General features: G+C 34.1%; 1 protein-coding gene across 3 annotated transcripts in view; it reads right to left on the bottom strand.

Moving 5' to 3' along the window:
- hth (homothorax) overlaps positions 1–24,544 on the bottom strand; it is a 320,736-nt gene that overhangs the window by 224,817 nt on the left and 71,375 nt on the right. For all 3 annotated transcript variants that reach the window (XM_011307472.1, XM_011307474.1, XM_011307473.1), the window contains exon 7: positions 9,063–9,192. In XM_011307472.1, coding sequence (XP_011305774.1) covers positions 9,063–9,192 — 130 coding nt within the window. The remainder of the gene's footprint in view (positions 1–9,062; positions 9,193–24,544) is intronic.

Raw genomic sequence — 24,544 nt, 5'->3', positions numbered from 1 at the left:
TAAATTAACATTATTTATAATCAGAAGGTTGTAAATTCAAATCCTATCTGGTAATCTCCAAATGTTTTCCGACTTTGATTCCACAGAAAGACTCATTTTACGATTGGTCTCTTCATTAACATTTACCGTTACTTCTCACTACCTTATTACTTAAATTATCCACACCGAAAAACATTATTTTTTAACTAAATTAATTAACTTTCGCCAGGTATAGAAATATAATTCTGTAAAATACTGATATTTGAGAGTGGATTTCCACGTGCTTAATAAATTTACACAGCGAAAATAATTTTGTTTATCATCATTTCCCATAACGTAAATATCCGTTAATATTTTTAACAAGCAAGAGATCAAACTCACAGACTATCAATATCTGGGAAATCTGTCACGCTTCTTCCTCATTGGTTCACAGTCATGTTTGGCAGGTAATTTGAATTGAGAATTCATTAAATTCTGTGATATTCACTCATGATTCGTAATTGTATCGCGCGCATTCGTTCTCGTAATTGAAAAAGCTCGACATCCCGGAAGTAACGGGCTTAATAGTTTTGGATGGGCTTCTCTTGTAGTAGCGATGTATCCTCTGTGGATATGAAGCTCGGCAAGTCCACGAAAAGCACCTCGAAGTAGGTTGAAGTAGCATGAGAGGTACCAGAGCCAAAAGGGGGTTTGAGAATGAAGAAAATGCGGCGTAAGGGAGAAAACACTCTGGGGCTGGTGTGTAATACCCAGAGGAATGCAGAGAAGATGGAAGGATAGATAGGAACAGGGCTTTTCTATCCTCGACTTGTGCTTCCTACTGTAGAAAGAGAGATGAGTCCAAAGGGGTTGGGTTTTTCATCCCCTTCTATCATGCCAACCCCCCTGGTTCTCTCATGGTGGAATAGAAGACAGCGCCCGAGAGCAAATGGTGAATCCTTGCGGAAAAGCTTAGAGACTTAGACTTTCGTCGGATGAAATGGTGTTTACGGCCTCTTGCTCCACCTACTTCTACTCTATTTCTTTTCTACCTCCTCATTCTTCCACTCCTCTACATTCTACATTCTATTCGAGAATCGAAAATTTCAGCGAAAATTCAGAAACTATTTCACCGCACGCGGTAATTTCTTCCATTTTACATCGACTTTTTTCCCGTATATTTTTATTACTTTTTCTTTTTGTTGTTTATAGCTTTGAATTAATTGATAAGTTACTTACACTATCTTCAGAATTGGTCGGCAAAACCGTTTAATTTAGATCTTGAATAGTTTTGCCAAAAAAACTATTAATAAAAAGGGGTTTTTTTTTCTTATTAAGAAATTGGAAAAATGCGGCGAGTAATTTATGTTGATGTGACGTTGATAAACGATGATTTTTTAATGTTTTAAATAAAAAATAAATAACAAGTAGAAAGTCTGCTATTCAGATACTTTATATCCTATTATCTATTTATTTATTCATAAAAAAATTAACCTCAGCTCCATTTTCTAATTTATTTCAAATACTAATACCCCCTTATCTCCTAACTCTCGTTATTACCATATTAATGCCAGTATTTTTGTACTCCGACAACCCACGAAAAAAATCTGACTGGCACGATAGTGCATTCTCATGGTTGGAGATTACAACGTTGGAGTAGGTCGAGTAGATTCAGATAATCTAACTCCGCATGCTGACCTCTACTATACCCTAGAGGTCAAGAGGTATCAACATCAGTTTTTGTTTTGCTTATGTTTTCTCTGGGTTGTAGAACCCAGAATTGTCCTCAATTTAAAAAATCTCAACGTAAATCATTTATTGATCAGATCTTTACACACTTGCTGTCATTTTTGACACTTAATGATCTCTAGGGAATGCAAACAACCGTGGTAAATATCAGAATCATAATCAGATCTATCATTCATGTTGGAGCGAACTCTTTACGTAGACAGATGGAAATAACCTTGAAGACATGATGATACTTAAGTATGCGGGTAATAATGATTTCCTTGAGGGTACAAAGATGTTCAACTGCATTCATCACCGATGAGGGTTTCAGATTAAATAGATATCATCGTGTGCAGATACCTTCATGTCAGAACTTCATCAGCAAGGACTAATTTAATTTTCAATCGGAATTATGAGCCATAATTTTATAAATGAATGAGTGATTTACTGATTTATAATTAAAAATTGATAGTTATAATTAAAAGTTGATAGACTGAGGAATAGACATCAATGAGTATGTATGCTGCACATGAAATTCAGATTCTAGATTAAATGTAGAATGCAGATACATAGACAAATCCAAAAGTAGATGTGAATTAAATCCCCGTGTGTATGTAATATACTTTTCGATAAAAAATGCACCATCTCCGATATAAATGTACATATATGTCACCACATAATCTAGCATATGTTTAATATAGAAAGGGCGTATATTTGAAGCTCCAGCCAAAAATCTTTATCTCTGTTGTTATTTTTGTTTTCTTTTTGTAGATTTTTGTATTCCCGATTTTCTATTCCCAGTCGGTCAGAAAACATTTTGAAAATATTCTCATCGACTTCTCAAATATCCATGGCCCTTCTAAAAATAAGAAAATCAACATGACAAATGGACTAAAAATGTAATAGTCTGGACCAAGTCCTCTGGTCAATTATAGAGAATCTGTCAAAGGATATAAATAGAACAAATTAAAACTGGATAAAAACAAAAGTCGTAACATTTAGACATTTTCACTTCAACTTTTTCATAAGAATTTATCAAAAGTTAGTGAGGAATTATTTTTATAATTGATTTTTGTGCTCGGATTCAACGGAAGAAATTACCAAAGTAGTTTAAAATTACTCAGTCCTCAGAATGCAATCGATTACCCCAAGTTTATTCGAGTGAATCCACGTCGTTTTGAACGAAAAAGATCACTTCCGAGAAAACAATCAAAGAGACCGGGTGCTCGTGTGATTTTTCATCTCTTTTCTCCATTCTCATTCAACAATTACTCCTCTTTCCTCACCGCAGCTTGGGTTATTTATGCACCGAAGGGAGGGTTTGGGGAGAAAAAAAATTACATATATATATAAACACCAGTCGATACAACACGCGAACTATCGTCGGGCAAACTAAACGTTCAGAGGTTTAGGTTATCTTACGTGTAGTGCTTATAAACAGCTGGCAATCAGGGTTTCTCAACTGGAAGTTTCTCTAAAATTTTACCACTAAACTTCGGCCTATTTCCTAATTTACGGTTTCTACTACAATCTTTTTCCCATTAAAATTTCCACTCAGGAAATTTTCAACATTTCGCTCAATTTATTTGGATCAAAATCAGGATTAAATCCAATCCTGAATTTACAGATGTCAGGTGATGTCAGGAATGGAAAACTGTCAGATCACAAGAATATGACCGTCATGTAACCGTCAGTAATGGTCATATTATCTGGTGTTAACAAATCGGTCAGATAATATTTGCTGTCCAATTGTGTCTATGAATGCAACGTGACGATAGTTTTTGTGTGTCTCAAAATTCTTTCATGTGACGTGTCCTTACCGTCATATGACCGTCATCTGACAAGTCACGAATTTTGCATTGAAAACTCATTTGAATTTCGACTGCGGCCATTCTTATTGAGCTACTTGGATTGTAATCAATACTTGGAGGGCGAAATTTGTTTGTTTTCGTTATTGAGTTAATTACTGACCACAAGTCATGAGCCTGTGGTTACTGTGACACTTGATCAAAGAGTTTAAACACAAACATGCGGTCAATAGCCTTCTATCCTCACCCGCAGGATTTTTTGCCTTATTTAAAAATTACACAGACTCATCATTTTTCTGCCACTTTGAAATGCGATAATCTACCTCAACATGTTGTTTTCGTTATTAATTCAACAGATAAAGATTAAAAGAAATAATTATATTTTACAATTAAAAGCAATTTCACAGTGAATATTTATACTAAATTAGAAATTCCAGTAAATTAAGGAATTCTCTCTGATTTCACTGGATTTTCGATCAAATGAGAAACTACATAGTTTTTGTCTTCTAAATTCCATTCAGAATTCCACGTGTGGAAAATTACTCAATTAAATTATTCATGAAATTTAATAGTTTTCCTAACAGTGTGTACCTCATGGCGACATTAATATTCAGCATGAATATCACGCGGCTATTTCTGGAGATTTTAGACTTCATATCCCACATAAAATAATTCCAGTACATAATATTAGCAGCTCAATACTATAGCGGTATTTAATTTCCAAAAATATCATGCAGATAAAAATAAAATTTCACGGTTCTGTTCTCTATAATCCTCAACTGTTCCTCAAATTTTGTTCAATTAAAATACTTTGGCTCATCTGCCAAAAACCGTCGTAAAAATAGACCGGCGACTGATACATATGAAAAATTGGTAAAACGAGTGAAAAATTTTCAAAATTTAATTTTCCATTCCTCCAGAAATCATTCGATATCACCAACGGAACTTGTGCGGTCCCGGGTCGCTTGAAGCCTCAAGATATCGCATTTTGCCGCCTTCACATCAAACAAAGAAAAATAAACAAATCAGAAATAAAGACTCACTGTCTTCTCTCAGTTTTAATAGCTTTTTTTTCTGTTTGCATTTCATTCGACTCGAGTTGAAGGAGAATAAAAAGGACATTTGAGGGTTGAAACGACATTGTAACTGGAATCCTCCACCTCTGATAATGTGGATATCGATAAACCAACGCTTGGATTTGGCAATCGGCGGTAATTGCTACAATATTTCATGCAAACGGTTTAATTGATTTTTCCCCGGGCGTTAGTAGCTTCATTCGATGGATAAAATCATTTAAAAACACCATTTGTTTTTATTGTTCGGATGATCAGAGACATGCAAATAACTATATATGTTGAAATGTCCAATTATCGAATTCGTCACTTTAATTGCATCACATTTTGAAAGGATTTAATTTTTCATTGTTCATTTTCAACATATAAATAATCGAAATAGTTTATTTAATAGTTAATTCTAGGAAAATTCATTTTTTATTACCGAAAATCAATTTTCAGTAAAATTTTCATTTTCAATATCCAGGAATTTATTTCAATTAAAATTAAATCGGTTTTACTCCACGGGTAAAACTTTTAATTTCTTTTTAGATTCACGGATTATATAGTTTAAATCGATAAATCTAAATATTCAATTACGAATACTCTTTGAATTTAGGCGAGAAAAAAACCAAAATATAGAGAGGTAATTAAAAGAAATAAAAGAGATAATAAATTCATCGCAAGCGCGTTTTCAACTTTATATTTGCAATATCTCCAGAAGAAAAAACAAAGTGAAAAAATAGACTCAGTCCTATCTTTTGGAGATATTCGCGAAATAATTAATCAGCCTGATCGATATTCATTGATAAAACCAATCTCTCACGGTTTAATGTTTCATTTTTAATTGCACCGGATTGAATTCACCTTGTGGTACCAACAAATTAGTCATCGACGAACGATAAGAGAAATCGACTAGCATTGTAACATTTGAATGGACTCTGTGATTCATTGTTCAGTTTAAGTGAAAGAGATAAACACAGAATGGGAGGAAAGAAGATGAATAAAGAGTTTGATTCAAATGATTGGGGGAGTGTAAACATTCGGCACTCAACTTGAGTATTGTTACAGTATCAGAAGTGCAAAAGTTGGTGTAAGTGTACGGAAGTATTTTGTCAAGGCAGTATTAATGATGGTTATCACAATTATCTGGTTTTTATCGCATACCGATTTGATTTCCACATCGCGGGAATTTTTTTTTTCCTCTTAACTTGTTCAATTACGGTTGATAACGCACGAGGGAAAAATTGTAAAATAATTTTTTTCTACATTTCTAATTAAAGTTGGCAGCTATTTCGATTAGAATAATGAATTAAATATCACTTGAAAGTGGAATTGAACTGAGATGTAGAGAGAAAGAGTGTTACTGATAACAGCTTGATACTAAGTGACTTGAACCACAGAAAATACCAAATCAGCCTCATTACTTTTATCTCTCCCTTTCCAGTGGTTATTTCAACTGGGATTCGTGTGTACACCATCGTGGAGTTCCAAGAATTGAGTCTAAGTAATCATTTAGTCTATCCACATGAATTAATATTGCAAATTATTCATTCAATTTTTCTAAAATTCTATTGCTGTCTATTTCTATCTCCATAAAATGTGAATTAATAATCAAGTGATTCCTTCGTCTGATGATAAAATCTCTTTACTTCAGTGGAATCATCATCGATGCATTGGAGATGTTATTAATAATCGGATCTTCAGCGAATGATTTCAACAGAAAATTGCGCGTTCCACCGGTTTTTTCATAAAAAATCCTGATTTTTCATAAAAATTATTAAACATAAAATCCTTCGTTCTCGATTGAATGTCAATGAATTCATTATCAATAGATCTATCCATTTTCTTAGTTAATAGAATAAGTTTTTCTTTCAATGACGACTTTAGAGAGGAAAATGACAACAAAATTTATTTGTTGATAAGCTAAATAAAAATAAAATCTAGCGATTTCCGTTTAAAATCAAAATCACTGATAGACTTGCTAAAATATTGTGAAAAAATCGTCAGTTGTTCAACAAATAATCCTTCAACAATTTCATTATCCCAAAATCACAAAATTAATTCCAACGTTGTTCCAACCAATTAATTGATACCCATAACAACAAAAATGTAATATGACTATTTGAGTTACTTAATCAAAGGGAAAATAAAAGATTGTGAATGAGTTATAATTAATCATTCCAATTATAGAAAATAGAAATTCATTATATCCGAGTAGTGAAGCATGGGTGAATGGATGAATGAATGAGAGAAAAATGAAAAAGTAAAAAGAACTATGATAATAAAACGATTGCACACTGTATCGAGACAGCACCAGTATCCCATAGACCAATCGATCGTTATCTGTGACGTTTGAGTTTGTCAGGTATACAACAAAGTAATAGAGGGTGGGATGTTGGTACCACTAAATAGAACTGGCGATACGCGGGGTTTACACTATCGTGCAAGCACCCAACTCCACACTTATTCTTTCCATATTTGTGTTAGTGTATATCGCTTCATGTGGGTAACACAGCTCGATAAGCACCGGAGGTGGGTGAGCCCGTCATCGACGACGTTTAAAAAAATATAAATAATAGTATAATTGAGAATTGACGAGAGGATAGCATGCTGAGAGCTGTTTCTGTTTACCATGCGCAGTCGATCCCTCGGATATTCTCCGTTATTTTATTTATTTTTTGCAGAATTTTTCGCGTTTGCGAAAACCATTCTCTAAATTTCGAAGGATATTCTCATTGTCTCATTGCATTTATCGTCTGACTTATTTATTTATTACTAGTTATTGTTATATTACGGAAGATTCAATTATTTTAATGATTCAATTATTTGGATGACCTAGTCATTGATAGTAATTAAGATTCGGTTCATTTATTAATTTTTTCAAGTTTTGGATTTTTTCAAAAATCAGTTTTTTCATAATAATCGACCGAAAAATATTATGAAATGCTTCAATAATGATTTTAAAGATTTGTTTCAATGTCTTGTTGACCGAATTAGAATATAATGGCAGTAATAATTGTATCGACATCCAAAAAAAAATTGCTCAAAATTCGTAGTTTGGGAATATTTGTAATTTATTAGCAAAAATAACTACACTGAACGTAATGAAATAACGATGTGTTATTATTTAATTTCAGGTTTTACACACGCTCTAAACGCGGAAAAATTTTGAAGATTGTTGTCACGAAGATTTATGGGATAGTTTCGAAAATTGATTAATTGATAACTGCGGTGATTATTCCTATCAGAAAATAAATAATTCAGTACAAGTTCACGCGGTTGTTGGAATGATTCAGTCAGTCACCGTAGAGGAATACAAGTTCACGCCACCATCCCATAAAGATTCATTAAGACCAGTCGTCTATATTCAATGTCGTGCCAACATTATAAAAGTCAGTGGCTCGCGACTGCTCACAATTCTTCCTCCCTCCACCCACTTTGCCCTGATACGAACACACAAAACACGACTGTATGACAGTGACAAAACACCTCTGATCAACAGCCATCAAATCATCCGCGGGATTAAATCGGAATATAAAAATAACTTTGGTCTTTCTAACTGATCGGTATCATGACATCTACCGGAAATTACGTCAAAACCCATAATTTATATTTATATTAAAAAAAAAAATTTACTCTTAACAATCCACTAACTACCCATTTCCTGTAATGATTATCAATTATTGAGATATGTTTCATCTTAGCTAAGCAGAGTCCGTGCCGGGGATAATGCAATAGAATCTAATTTGCAAAACGTTTAATCAATCAGATTTTCTTCATCGAGGGATTTCAGGAGTCAATAATTAGTCTCCTTTGTCCTTGAGTGAATCATTTTTGTTTTTCATTCCGTAATTCCATCGGAATTTACTCGATCTTATCTCAGATTTACGTGGACTCTTGAACCATAGAAATATTTCATGTTACCAACTTGTTTTGAATTTGTTTAGTAGGGAATTTCTTATTCTGTCTAGCAGTGATTGTTCAAATCTATGGATAATCAAATCTAGGAAATGGAAATGATAAATCATCAAATGCATCATTTGGTTCTGTCAGTATCCTCTCAGCATGTTCATATGTTCCCGCCATTTTTGACTGATTAGGTGATAGATTGCAGAATGAGGTTAGCTTTCCCCAAAATTATGAACTCCTCATGCTGTCGTCAAGAATAAAGAGGAATTAATCCTCTCCTAGAGTCCAACTGCCCCATTGACCCTATTCTCTCATTTCCACCCGGAGAATTCAATGACCTAACCTCTCATTTAAAAAAATTCAAGGTCAGGGATGAGTCGACGCCATTGATACCCGACTCATTAGCCTGGGGTCTCCTTGACTCGAGTTGACGTGCCCGTTAAAAAATTTCGTTAGTCCCAAGGTCCCTAAATGTCAAGCACTCCGGGGTGTGTCTCAATTGTCCCCAGCTAAACATGGTTGCGTGTTCATTCAACTCCAACGTATCATGTCATCATGTCACCGCAATCTATTATTTTTTAATGTAATGGAGCATTAAACTTACCGGGATCTGATGAGTCCAAGCTGGTAGGTGCTTGTTGGCTGAGTGGTCCTGGGGTACCGCCACTTCCTGGGCTCCTGGCGTCGTCATTTGCTCCCGCACCGGGATACGAAAGTGACGAGGATGGTGGCCTCTGGAAAAAGACAGACGAATTGACCGATTAATAACATCATTCGTCATCACTTGACTCGAGTCAAAGCACAATAAATAAGGATTGATAGACGTTTATGTTTGCACGACGCGTTTTTGCCCCAGTGGAAATTCACACAGTTTGTCTTGATCAAGATCAGGTTTAGATCCAATCCTGTTCGAAATTGTCTGATCGAAGATCAGTTAGTTTTGAAATAGGATTTTTTTTTCGGTATGGTTCAGCTATTTAGCTACTCAGCTACTCTGATCTTCACCTGATTAGTCGAATCATGTGAAATGAACGCGATCATTCCTCGTCAGGGTTAGATCTAAAGTGCCTGACCTCAATCCTGATAGGGTTCTCTCGAGAAATTCTTCATCAGCTTAAGATGCAACGTAGATTAGCTACCAACCTGAAAGGTTTCTCAGTTTTTTTGACATTTTCTTGGATTCTGTTCTGGGAAAAAAAGGGGATCCCACGATTTTGATCAGGTATTGATCAACACAAGTTTTAAAAAACTAATTCCAAATTAATAAAAATCAGATTTCGCTGATTACTTTGTCAGGATTACTGATTTCAATTTCTCCTCAGGTAGCAATTACCAGTTTTTATCAGAAACTGGATGCTCTTCAAACAGGGACGTAAACTTTGTATTTTTAACTAACAATCACAAGAATGTACATCAAGGACCACCAAGGACCACTTTCAATAAATATTCACAAAATTATTCTACACAAAATATGTTATCGTAAAATTTGATAAATCAAACAAATGCCTCAATCATCAACTGAAAAATTGTGCTTCTTTCGTTAAATCCCAGAAATAAATTTTAATTTCCGTCAATTTTAGGTTAGATTCACGTTGAACAAATCATCGTAATGGATACGTCTTACTGTTGACTGACAATAGCTAACCCCGATGATTCGTTAAACAAGAAATATCAAATCAGCTACAATGTAACACGGAGTAAGAAGTATTAACATGAAGATCCACTTGGGGTAGAAGGAAAAACAAGTGTATGTGGACAACAATGACTGACAGCTACTCCCACATGCTGTCAGTGTTTTCATCTTCGTAGTTGTTGAGAGGGTATTGTTCTTGGTAGTACTTACACGTGTTGGTTATCTGGTTAATGTCAAAATTGTTTGAACTTAACCTATTTATTCTTCAATCAAATTTCAACACTCGGATTGGAATTTACTCTAACCGTTGTTCTATTATTATCATCAAATATCCGGACATTACTATTAGTAGAATATCTTTGTGTGTCAGTTGGTCCGGCCTCTTTCAACTGTTTGGCTTCTGATTGTTTAAATAAACACTCAGATGTAAACGAACAAATGCAAATATTTCTCTGAGACTTCGCCATATCATTTCATCATTACACTTAATTTTTAAATTAACAATTAATTCTTTAGATTTTGTATTACCACGCATTAAGAAAATTACGTTATTCTCAAAAATATAATTGAGAGCTGAATTTCCATTCGCCAGTGAAACGTGGAGAAAAATTCTAAAAAACGGTATCAGTAGGTACTACTAGCTTGAAGTTAACCTTTTTCTGAACAAATTCACTGATAAAAATTCTAAAAACATGCGGGTAGTGATTTAATTTTATTTGATACATCCGGCAACGCTTTGACCCCCAAATTCAAGTGCAGAAGACGAATGACTCTAGCAAAAAAGTCAATTTCAAGGACACTCCAGTTATAATGGTCTGAATAAAAAAGAGTTGAGAAAAGAATTGGGTAGAGAGAGAGGGAAAAAAAGGGAGAAGAAGTGCGAATGAGTGAGCGTCGAGTTGACGTGTCAACTAACCGTTTATCATTGCATCGACACAAGTCACGTACCAGTGGGACCCCCTGGCCACTTAAAAAACGTTGATCCAGGGCGTTTAGTAGGAAGTGACGTCACATCACGTATACAATATTCACATGGGTTATCACAGGATTAAATAATTGTACTTTCATCTAAATATTTTATTCCCCAGTGCATTTTTCAATTCTATTATTCTTCTCATTGGAATCACGACCAATTCGGTGGAAAATGGAAATGTTTTAAGAAAATACTATTCAATTTTTTTTCAATTCTTTTTGTCATCAAAAATAATTTTAAAAAATCAAAATCCTTTTATTTTTAGTTTCATCAATGAAGTGAGGCAATAAATATAGAATATTTTATTGCAAATGTTTATGCAGATTTTATAGGTGGATTTTTTTTTGCATATGAAAAAATTAAAAATTTAAAGAAGGTAAAGTAATCGTTTTTTTTTCTGGGAATTTTATTCCTTACGAAAATTATTTATTTTTTTTTATTATATTTGTAAATTAAATTTTTTTTTATTCGGGAATGATGAAAAATGTAATACAAAATTTCGATACTTTGTGAAAACGCTACGAAATAGTTCTTCAATTTCTTTCAATTGTAGGAATAATGCAATAACTATTAAAGGATTGAAATTGGAAAAAAAAGAATTAAAAAAACGGCAATAAAAATGATGATATCAAGTGCTTGCACTTTTATCTGAATATTTAATTCCCTCCGGAAATCAATTTTTTCATCAATGTTTTCCCCACACGTGAAATGTTTTCCCCACACGAAGAAACTCTTAAAAAATTAAATGTTTTATCGAAATGTCATCAAATACCGATATTTGTTCATTAAAAGAATAAAAAAATCAGAAAAATAAAAGAACTTGAGTTAGAATTCAAATTTAATCCATTGAAACTCCGAAAAAATCCTGAAAAATCGACATATTATGTGACGAACATAAAAAATATTGGAGATATATATTTCGAGATTTTCAATCATGATTTTTATAATTACAGTGCGCTATAGCGTGGATTCAGTCTGATTTAGTAGGAAATAGAATTATTGTGGTATGAAATTTCATTGAGATATATTAAGGTGGATAAAGTGAGCAGAACAGGCGTGCGCCATGCGTCGACAACGGAAGACAATAAATTATCCGAGGAAGGTCCGATACACCCGTAAACATCATCGTTCGCCTACTCGCCCCGATTGGTTTCCCTCATGTTTATACTCTCTCTCTATAAACCCTATCCTCTCTCTTTTTTTTCCAGAGCACTAAACCTTCATTTCAATACATTGTGACTCATTATTGATTAATCGAAAGGCAAAATTATACATTAATCGATCGTCGCTTAATGACATATCATTACACAATTACTGATTGTGTACATTTAATAATGTTTGACTGGTTTACGGCTCTGAGATACGTAAATCTTGGGTAATTAATTCAGTGGAGACTTCTCAAGTTGGTAATAAATGTATAGCTGTTATGTAATGTCAATACAATTTAGGAATTCAGTCGATTTAGTTTCTAGAAATTATTGCTGAGAGAATAACGAAATATTTCCCGTATGGAAAAAATTCTGATGGACATTTTGTTATTAGAATTTTTTCACGCACTTTTTTATTCCGGTATTGTTTATTTATTTTATTTGTTTTGTGAGGATTTAATTGTTGGTGGCTAATGATATTATGTAGATTTGGTTAAATAATAGTAATTTATAACTGAAAAAGAAGAGAAAAATATGACATATCTCTTCTGATTAGAATAGTTCAAGGTTTTTGATGCAACAAAAATTAAATTTCACTTTGATATTCAAGATTTTTTATACAAATTATGAGTTCGAATGAGTCAATGGGGATTAAATCGTCTACGAAAGTCAACAAGAGATTAATATAATTTTCAACTTGAGGACAACAATCAGCACACCTTTCCATTTGAAGAATATTGTTTACTGAAACAAGGGAAAAGGGAGTTTGCCAAAAACAATTAGAGAATTTTTTTTTTTCTTGCAAAAAATACGACTTGGAAGAAGTTGAAACATAAGTAGAGTGGTAGTCTCGAATTTCCCCATTGGATATAATACCAAAGGTGCCTGGGGTCTTCAGGACCATAAATTACGATTTATTGCTGAGACAGCGTTTCTGACCGACGGATTATCTTACCGTTATGTCAGCGCCCGGTACCACAATTATATTTACATTTTCCACGCAATGAAATTCCCTTGATACAACACACTCTCAGCAACAGTAGCTCAGTGGAGCATTCCTAGGTGAAATTCACTGACCATTTTATTCGCATTTATTCTCCATCGGTTTTCATTTCACGCTCAAGGCTCCGTCCCGTTAAACTCGATATTTATCTATTCATTCATGATGAAAAAATGGACATCTCCCCGGAGTCATTGATGACAACGGGAAAACCAAACGAGTCAAAACAGGGGAATTGAATAAAAATTATTTATCGTTTTTTTTTGTGGTCCTTTTTGAGGGAAAGATGATACTTTGAGCTGAGCTGGGCAACAAAACAACGTCCGGTTCAAGAATCAACGCACCTGACCGTCCAAAGAATCTAAAACGATCGTATAAACGAAACAAATTTATGGCGGTCGTTGGAATCCCAAAGATCGTATGCTATTGTGGATTTAATACTCAATCCCTGTAGGGGAACACCTAAACCCTTGACGACTCTCTCCATCACCCAATTTCTCCGATTATGGGGTTCGTCTCGACGAAAGACAATTTGCCGTGAGAACAATCTAAATTAACAAGAATCCCCACAAATTACAAATTGATAAATTTCGAAAAACATATTTTTTAAAAATTAAAATGAAATAGAAAATAAAAATTGAAAATAAAATGAATTATTATGTAGAAATAATAATGATTATTGTTTAATTTGATTTCAATCGAATTTTTCTTTATTTTATTTTTCAATTTAACATTTTGATAAATTAGTACTCAAAAATTACGCAATAAAATACGCAATCGTTGGATTTTTGGGAATTACCCAAAGTAAAAAATTCACTCGTTGTCTTCTATTTTTTTATATTTTCGTCTCAGGGAAGACGGTTTGTGATTTTATTGCAGGCAGGCTGAGGAATGAGAAAAGGGGAAAACTACATGCCGAATGTTGTAGATTAGGGACAAAACTCATGTTTATTACTGGCTATCCCTAAGCAACATTTGGTGACTAGGAATGGTCAAGGGAAAAGGAAAAACTTTCCAACGGGTGGAAACGTTGATGCCCCAAAGGTCTCAAACTAAGGCCCAAGTAGCATTGTAGTGGGGTAACTACCCTTGAAAATTATTGAGAATAATAAATTATAAAAGTGAAAATACAAATCGAAGTGTTCATTATTTTAATCCCATAATCCAATTTTTTTTCTTTCCTTTCAAAATCAATTCAAATTTTTGTTGATGCAGTTTTCAATAATAAACCTAATTTCTTGAAAACATGGTCAATTAATTTTGTTTTCAATTTTTAATTAGTCCGTCCAGGATTTTTCAATCCAACATTTATTTAATGGAACATGGTAATTGATATTCTACTTATTTATTCAGCTATTGGGGGATCATCATGTCAGGTTAGAAGAAAAATTTTTCCACCGCTGTGATGGGGTTATTTTGAACCCTCAGGATCGAAACAACTGCAACGTCGGCGGGATTTTTTTGATGGTCCTCATGAACCGCCATTTGAGAGTCTAATTCATCGGGTTGGGTAAATTAAAACAAATGCGGGACCCGAGGAATATGGAGAGGACCGAAGGAAGAGAGTTTGAAGGGGAGATGGTGAAGAAGCATCAAGCAGGATGGAGCCAGTGTGATTAGGGAGGAATGTTGATTAGATCCATCAGTATTTTCTGAGCAATAAGAAGTAAAAGATTCATCAATTCTCTCACTTTGGAATGACAACAAAAATGACAATATACTTTCTAAATATTCATATCATTAATGTCCACTATGCATCAGCATTTTATCAAGATTAGAACTAACATCTCTAAATGCTTCTCAAAAATAGTTATGGGAATCTATATAGTTGTAACTCAAGATATTTCGTTCGTTGTTATTTCAATCGAGTGAAAAATTTGAGATTTTGAAAAGGATACGCAACAAATGCAAGTCAAAAATGGATAGTTAAACAATTGAATAAACCAAATGTTGATCAAAGCCTATAAGTAACAAGACTTCCATATATTGCCCTTGAATTGATCGGAAAGTAAACGATTATTTCTTATAATTTAAGGAAATCGAAAATTAATTGACGAATTTTCAGAATATTCTGTAGTATGAAGGAATAATTCAAATGAGAGTAAATAAGTAATAAAGCAACATATTAATTTGAATAAACAATAGAATTTAGAAAATTATCCAGTTCTTTTTTAGACTTAATGCAATTTGGAAATGATTAACTATAATAATATGAATTGTTAAGATTTCTTTAATAATTTCATTTAAAAATGTATTGCTAATTCGTTGGGAAGATGGAAGACACCATTTTGAGATGCGTATCCCACACCAAAATGGCGGCGGATCTAGATTCATGGTCATCGCTCCGACATTGCATTGGTGTACTTTATGCGTTGTTTACAATAGATCCGGAACTGTTGTTGGGAAAACAAGAAGAGTCGGAACGATCTTACGTTATGTCGATACGTAATAGTTCTGGCATTTGTCAAGCATCGTCTCGTCGATTTATCTCGACCTCCTTCGCGCCTACCGTAGAATCGATTCCTTTCGCCTACACACATCCAAGCTTATGCGAAAACTAAAAGGTTACTGGAGCCGTTAGAATTTTTTTCCTAACTCTTTTTTTTTTCATAAAAAAATATAAAAACGGAAAATGAGATTTCCTAGAATTTTCCAGCGTGAAAATGTATTTCTCACGACGCAAAAGGTCTTGCAGGCATCATACAGACTCGTTTTAATGAGACATTCCTATGCAAATGGAAAAAAATGATTTTTCATCGGACGTCGGAGGAAAAATAGAGAATTAGAGATGAGTTTTTTCATTCTTTTTACGATCTTTTTGAGGGGAAAAAAAACACAGATAATTCTTCATACTGAAGAATAACTTTAGTATCGGGAGTCATATCAGTACGAGAAATAATTTCGGGGGAAATTATGAGAGACTTGATATTTGGAAAGTCGTAGGATCAGTGATAACGGGGACAGTGTTAACTGCTTTGGACGATTGGTGTGAGTGTTGCCACTGTCGCGACGTTCCCGAAGCTAATTGGTTTCCCATGTTGTCCAGGTCTTTCGTGGGATAAGACGGGTAAACTTGTCGAGAGTACCCCGTACCGGTTTATAATAATTTCAAACAATTTAAATGCCTTTTTCATGGAAAGTACACTTTTCAGAATATCAAATTCGTTCACGATTTTTCTTCGTTTCGTCAGACAATGAGAGAAGTTTCATTGATAACCGACACTGGAGAAAAAATTAATTGAAGAAAACGAGAACTATCTTTATATCTATGAAAAAGGGTTTTTTTATAGCCGAACTAATGATTCTGATCTGAACATTGACTTTCGATTTTCTTATTATTTTATTATTCGACTTGATGTTGTCCATATAATTTTTCAAATAAAAATTCATCCAATCACTTTTATACGTTTTATTAATTAACGGTAGCCTAATTCTTTTAATACATTGCTGATGAAAATTAATTAAATTGATTAAGCCCTTTTCGTTGTTATTCCTTAACTCTTATTTCGTTTTCATTCTAAAATTTTCCCGAAGCAACAGATGAAACCGAAGAAAATAATTATGATCTTCAGGGAAAATTCATATAATAATCTCTGCTACTTGAAAATACAAAGATCAAGGTCATTATTAACTCATTTAATCGTTACACTTTCCAATAAAAACACTGAAAGTGTTTTTTTTTAATCATTTAATAGTATATCTCGAAATTTAAAGAGGCCTCACTATGAGGCTTCGAAATTTATTTTCAATGGCTTAAAATCGATGCGCAAAATGATTACAATTGATTATAATGAATTATAATTGATTATCGGTGAGAGAAGATGAAATAGTGCAGAATGTGGAAATAATTCAAATGAGTAAAAAAAAAAGAAAGTAACATGACAATGAGTCGAGCGCAAAATGACGTTCTGACGATTGCACAAGTCATAAGAAATAGGGAGAGTAAGAGAGATGGTAAATTCAACAGGGCCTTTTATCGCAAACTGCAATCGCATTAGCGGACAGTGACGCCCCAGTACCCCTGAGTTTCATTAGCGTAAAGTAATCGGGAAACGAGTTTTGCCCTCCAACCGGCTAATGTCAAGGCACCCAGAATGCTTATGATGCTGTTTGTAATTTTTATGGAGCATTTCGGTTGACTTTATTTTTCCAACCGCAGATAATCGATTTGACAAATAATTCCAGAGCTTATTATTATTGATTATAAAAAATATCGATCCAAACTGTTGGTTTCAATCGATTTTTGTTAATAAAAATAATGCATTTTGTGGCTTTTCCGAGGAAAATAACTATTTGACGGTAGAAAAAAAAATGGAAATATTGGGTGTGATATACTGTCACCGTTTGATCGACAAAACCACGAGGGAAAGGTGACGCATGCAACTCCCAACGGATGCCGCGTGTACGAATATGTAGCTACGACGATCGTAAAATGCATTCATATTTAATGGCATGCTGGAAACCTCCGTCAGATGCAAATTGTTATGAAAGCTTAGTCGTGTGGCCTAGGCTGTATCCTCATATCCCTTTTCTGCAAACCCCTACAATTCTCACAGACTTGTTTTTCCTGGGACGTGCCATCAGGAATATTGGCCCAGAGTTTAACCCGAGTGCGTGGGATCCCCATGTGTGATAAAAAATATATGCCCACGTGAGACTGAATATTCGGATGAGAGTGTCTTTCTAGAGTGTATCCACTTTTCTCTCATTTTTTTCCCCTTCTTTTTGAGAGTTGATGGCTCATAAATTCCCTCGGGACATGGAAATTTGTGCTTTTTTTTTCAACAAAAACTTCTCTGCGAAAACGAAAAATTGAGGAGGAAATCAACTGAGAAAATCAATGGGACGAGCTTTTTTGCCAGATCAAGGTCCTAAAATTCAGTAAATCTCAGGTCTTTCTTTTTTTTTTTTAGTTCAAATACTTTTTTCTGAAGCTTGTAAATTATTTCCAGACAGTGACCATTTTTTTTTCTGTTAAAAACACTCGTCAAGCCATTCTCAGTTAAACATGATTCCTGAGTATTCAAGTAGTTCTTTATTTTCAAGTTCACGTGGTGCGCGAAAAACTTGCAATTGTTTAAAATTCAGGCAATAACATCCCTGAATTCTCAATGCGAGAATTCAAGTCTTCATGGAATTATCAGTTATTGTTCAAAGCAAGAACCCAATCCTAATAAAATTTAAAGACGAATTTGGGATTCAGTAAGCGTTTTTTATTGAAACTGAACAATTTAAAGTTCAGGTAACATTCTGAAATTGACTGAAACTTCATTAGAGAACATTTTATATTCAATGGATGAAACGCCCCCAAAAAACTTAGATTAAGTATGTTTTATCCCTGATTCTAGTATATTGCATTTTCCCTGTTATACATTTATTTTGACGATCGTTCAACATTTCTTTCGATCTTGCATTTAAATCCTCACTCCACCATTGGACCAGCTGACCAACCACAAATATTCCAAGTGAATCAAAAGATCGTCGTAGATTTTTTTGTTCAAACAACAATTTTTTCATTAATATCCCATTGAAAATGGAGTATACAACACATTTACTGCGCAGGACAACAAAATTTGCTGGACTGATTTTCTATTTTCTCGTAAATTCATCCAATATTATAAAATATATTGCTATAAAACTGAAATATTCGTAGAAGCAACGGATTTAATCATAGACAGTTAATTTTTTTTTCGTATCATTCATTCATCCTTCACAGCAGTTCCAGTAACTTCTACTGGACTGAACCATATTTAGAATTAAATCGAAATGTTTCACGGTTGTTGCACTGTCTGGTAATTTTTAAAGCGATTTCCGTACGTATTTTCAATAAAAATTTCTCTCCGTCTACAATCAAGTGTATTTATACTTTTTCAGTAAATTCTTGGATTTCACTTTCCCGATCGTTAGAACGGTGGCTGAAAATGTGTTTTTTTTTTATTTGCTCTCCGTTTTTAAAACGCGGTATATTTTTTTTAGTCTCCTTCTTCATTTTTTTTTTTCCGAGGCAAAGCCGCCTCTCCGCTTGCCTCCTGTCCGTGCGTCTGTCATTCCCGACACGCAACACTCGCACGCCACGTCGTTATTACACTCACCCTGCGGCTCCTACCCAACTGTATTTTCGTTTCTTTATTTTTCTTCAATTTTTCCCTTTCTACTTTTTTCATTTTTCAACATCTTCCAAACTCACTCACACCATTTTCTCCAACCCCACCGCCTCCCTCCCACCCTCTCCCGTTTTCGCCCACTTCTTCCCCCTCCCTCGCCCTCATACCAAAAAATATATATTTTGATAATTATAGTCAATTAGTTAACATTTATATGAAGTTGGCCTATTACATACATAAAATTGATATGTATTGTATATATATTCAATTGACTTCCATTTTTTTTGTGTGTATTTTTTATAAATTTTTCCAGGGGTATTACCCAATCCCCTGTCGATTACAGAATTATTTGAAAAATTGAAACAAAAACGAGAATTGAATATAATGGCGTTATTTATTATGTATGTGGTGCCCTACTCCGGTGGCCTTGAATTCAAAATCATCTCGTTAATTCAAACTCCTTCATGTGCACTGACGGACACAGAATACCGTAAATTGTTAGACTAGATTAATGAATAATATGTAGTTGTTATTAATTATTCAGGGGGTAGTGAGTGATTTGCAGTATTTTGAGGAATATTAAGAGAGAAAATCTTGATCTATTTTGCTCTACTGTAGTGGTGGAAACTTATTGAGTTTTTAATGATATGACGTTAAATTCATTCAGACATTTTTAATTAGTTTTTAACATTCGTGAGAGGCAGGTTAAACAATATTTGATTTTTCAGCAAACGCTTAAATTTTCAGGTACGTTAATTCAATTCAATTTTCAACAGATTAAATATTATTGGCTAAATTTTCAATATTTCTAAATTGTTTCAGTGCGATTTCATGGGAAATTGTTCAAATACGTAGGAAATCAACTGATTTGTTAGTATTGTTGAAAATGGATAAACCAGAAAAAAAATTAGTTTTTAGGAAATATCTCAAAACTAATGTAAAATAATCATATTGTCATATACCTAGTTCGGAGCTCTCATCATTCTCTACAAGAAATATATCATCAAAAAACAATATTGCTAAATATTCCTTCAGTTTCGAAATATCGGGTAAAAACACTTGGCTACAAAATAAATAAATGAACAAAAATTTCCGCTATTTTCATTATAGAAAATTTCAAGTAGACTTTTCTCAGTCTAGATTCATAAATTATAAGAAAACTGCTTGCGGAAGAGATTTTTTTTTATCCTCTGAACTAATTGAATAGATTAACTCGTCATCGTGTGCTTCCGGTTGACATTTTCCCGGTTTTTCTCGATGATGGATAAATTGAGTTGTGGGTCAGATTTAGTTTTCGGGTGATGAAAATTCAATGGGAAGTGAAAAAAAAGTGATCTTTGACGGGTTTTCCACTCATCTAGCTGGAGATGTGAGATGAATTATGAAGTAAGAGTGTCACAGTTGAATGGCGTGTAAGCGATGATCGTAAAACACCCAGTGACCCCGTCACCCGCGCCGGTGACAATCTGAATTACCAACGGTTAACGTACGAAAATGGGGTACAAGGACAAGTTCATCTCCAATCCGACAAAAATGCACATTTTTTCAACCTTAAATTCTCTTCTTTTACTCCAAAAAAAAGCCCGAGGAAAATATTGACGCTTCGTGAAACGCACTGTGATTTATAATTCCCATTATTCTTTAACAAAAACATCACCATAATTTAATTATCATATTACGATTATGTTTATAGGATGGGTGCCTCTAATTAAATGTGTATTCAACGCTCGAATGCTATAGCAGGAACTAATTCCGGTGTGTTTACGACAGCGTAAATGCTTAAGTATGTCCACCATCGAAACGTTAACTTCCCCTCTTTTTCCTCTTTGTTTACTTTGATTAAAGTGTAGCTAAAGAGAGCTGTCCATTTTTGAGGGAAAAATAAATACACATATTACACATTTAATTGTACACCTTTTTCCCCATACGAGAAGGAACGCGCGCTACAGCGCACTGTAATTATAAAAATCGCGATTAAAAATTGTTAATTTAAATGAATTCCAAATTCAAATTAGCCGTCTCAGATGATTGAACCAATGAGGAATAAGCGTGATAGAGGTTCGAGATATCGATAGTCTCGATGTTTATCCTTTTTAGAATAGGATAGGAAACACCTTTAGTTTATCCAAATAATGGAAGGTGTGGATTTACACTAATTTTTACAACTGAACAAATATTGTACATTTATCCATTACACAATGGATTAATGGATTTCGTCAATTTGCACTACATGAAATGCAGAAGACTAATAAATACCTGAACAGACGACTAATCTTCAATCAATCTGCAAGAGTCTTCTACACAATTTCATGTAGAAAAACTTACACAAAAATAAACTTCCCCAAATAAGAATGTTAACAAAAAAATGTTGAATGTTACTTTGTTATTTGCACAAAATAGTAGGTAAAATAAAATGTGTACAACTAAATGCGAATACAAACTACAAAATGTGTGTGTGCTAAAATGTAAAGCCCACTCAAATTAATTGAATCAACTCAATCTGAGTCTTACAAGAAAAAAATATGGAGAAACTACGGGGAAAATCAAAGGTGCGGCAAAACGACAAGAGTCACGTCTGTTCTACAAACGATTGACTGTCCTGAGATTATCTCAATATGGGGGCAGTTAATGGCTAGTGAATAAATTTTATTGAATAATAAATAATAGAGAGACCATTTGTTGCCCCTACGGTGATTCGTTCAAGTGTGTCAATGCTCCTAAATGAATTGTCCAATTGCCTCTTCAAAAACATTTGAGTTTCTGAAGAAATTAAAATTAATAATATAAACATATGACGAAGAAAAAGGAGAAAAGTCATCTCTAGCTGATTTATTTTCTCAAGCTATAAATAGTTTGTTGTACACAACTTGAGCTAGTGTATTTATACTATTTTTATTCAGTCTGCACAAAATGGAGAAGTGGAATGAATCCCTCTCTATATGATCCGATTTTAGTCTAGAATTGATTGCCGATTTTTTTTGTGTCGTTCTTAATCCCTCGCTGACAAAAATGACAAGCGAATTTAATCATTTATCGTCCGAAATCCGAGTGGTGAATGTACGGTGTTTATTAAATGTTGAATTATAGTGATTGAAAAATAGTATTGTAGTGTTTCGTAATGGAGTGGGAGTGAAATTGGGGGAGAACCCTTTAATCATCGAGAATTGAATATTTGGGGAGGGAGGAACCAGGTGGTGAGAGCATGGAGCAATCCGGGTAGCCTTCAGACGCCGTTTCAATAACCGGAAGTACATTTTACTCGATGCATCCGCTCTACTGTCTACGCGTGCGAGTGTTCCCTCACTCCCTTCATCCACCAGCCGATATTTTATAACCATTTGTCTAACCCTCCCTCGTTTTATTTGGAAATTTGTTCAGAATTTCTCATTTTTTCAAATCTTCCACATTTTCCCGCCTTGCGTAGAGGATGCTGGGATAAAATGGACACTCATTCAAAATCTTTTTAATTCTATTTTGCATATGAAAATGAGATTTTATTCAATCTATTAAATCTATTGAACTCGATCTATTACTTGTCTATCTATTGTACTTTTATTATTATTGTTATATAAAAAAGCATAAAAGTTTATATTATTTATTATTATTTTATTTTTATCCAATGGGTTTTCCATTTAATTGAAAAAATTTTTAAACATGAAAAATAGAAGAAAAAATCGGTAATTATAATGTATATTTTCGAATGAGTGGAAAAAGTTAAGAGAGGCCTAGATATAGTTGTTATATTCCAAGATTGATTTTTATAAGTAAGGAACTCGAAAAACTGATTTTCGCGCGCAATTTTGAGGATTATGATGGGTTTGTTGTTGATTATAGCTTTTTTGTCGGCTTAATGGATGCCAAATTATTGTGCCAACAATCTCGTTGACATTAACTCTTCCGTTTGTGGATTTTTATCTGAATAATATGAGTGTGCGTGGCAGCATATCGGTGGTCTCAGCGCTAAAGTATTCTTCTCTCCCACTAATAGTTACTCTCTCTCTTTGCAATGGGCAAACGACTCTTTGACGCTAACTGTTTGCTGGCACGCACACCCTCGGTAGCTTGAATGGTTTATAATTGCTCAGTTGCATTGTAGATATAGTACGAGATCAAGAACTCAAAAATTTAACTTTAATTGTTATTTGAATGGAATTTTAAAAATCATGGAGCACCCTTCATTTTTCAGGAGTGAAAAGTTCGATCTTATCCATTTAGAAAAAATAGTATATTGTAACTCAAGGGCGGAAAGTCAGTGTTTTCCTAATCGAGCGGCACATGCTATTTTTCAACATGCAAAGGAAATTTCGAGTTTTGCTATCTGAACAGCGGGAGGAAAGTGAATACTTTCCGCCCTAGGGTGGAATGTTGCTCCTTTATAACACCTTTCTACCCGAGAGTGAGAAGAATTCATTTTTTCCTCACGTACCAGTGAGCAAAGTGTTGAAAAGATTTTTCTAGTACAGTTGATTAGCAATTGTCTTGACAGTGACAATGAACTCTTTCCGTGTTATGTCATTACTTGCGTATATATTTTCTCCGTGAGGGTTAGATAAAAAATGATAAAATCTCATGTTTCACTAAAAATTCAGTAAAATTCCAAAATTTCAAGGGGCAAATGAAAATTTTTCAATTGCTACTTTGTGGTTATTGTCAGAAATTTCTAGTTCTTTTTTAATCTAAAATTTCTAGTATAATATTCTGAAAGGATAATTAACCAGTACGAAATAGTAATTGACACCAGAATATTTTTGTGTAAAGCGTGTTGAGAAAGACTGTCTCAGTGTCGAGTCGATCTCTTCTTTATGGATAAAATACAGGTTGAATTGAGAAAAGTGTCAGAGCGTGACGTTCATGTCAGTGGATTACACAATATTACAGGGACAAACCCCAAAGGCCAGTTGTCGACACTTCGTGAGCGAGAAACTTAGGTATTAACTTAGCAAAATGGTCTTCGCCACCATGGAAATGCCCCAGTGTCTGCCTCCCATTATTTTCCCGCCTCTTTCTTTCACGTTTTTTACATTGAGGGAACGAAGGGCGGGGACCAGTGCGTTACGACTTGTTGGTTTTTTGCACCAAATGACACGCCAGGGGTTAGCCACCAGTCATTACCTGAACCATTCTACTGGATAATTTCTCTTACCCGCCTTATTCTTTCACGTTGCGTTTGTATCAAGGTTTCGGAGTCAACATCCGGTATTTTTATCGTCGCATTGTGTAATAGAGAT

The sequence above is a fragment of the Fopius arisanus genome, unplaced genomic scaffold, assembly GCF_000806365.1.
Source record: "Fopius arisanus strain USDA-PBARC FA_bdor unplaced genomic scaffold, ASM80636v1 scaffold00054, whole genome shotgun sequence".
Taxonomy (NCBI): domain Eukaryota; kingdom Metazoa; phylum Arthropoda; class Insecta; order Hymenoptera; family Braconidae; genus Fopius; species Fopius arisanus.
The sequence above is the reverse complement of the archived record's forward strand: the minus strand, read 5'-3'. Positions and strand labels throughout refer to the sequence as shown.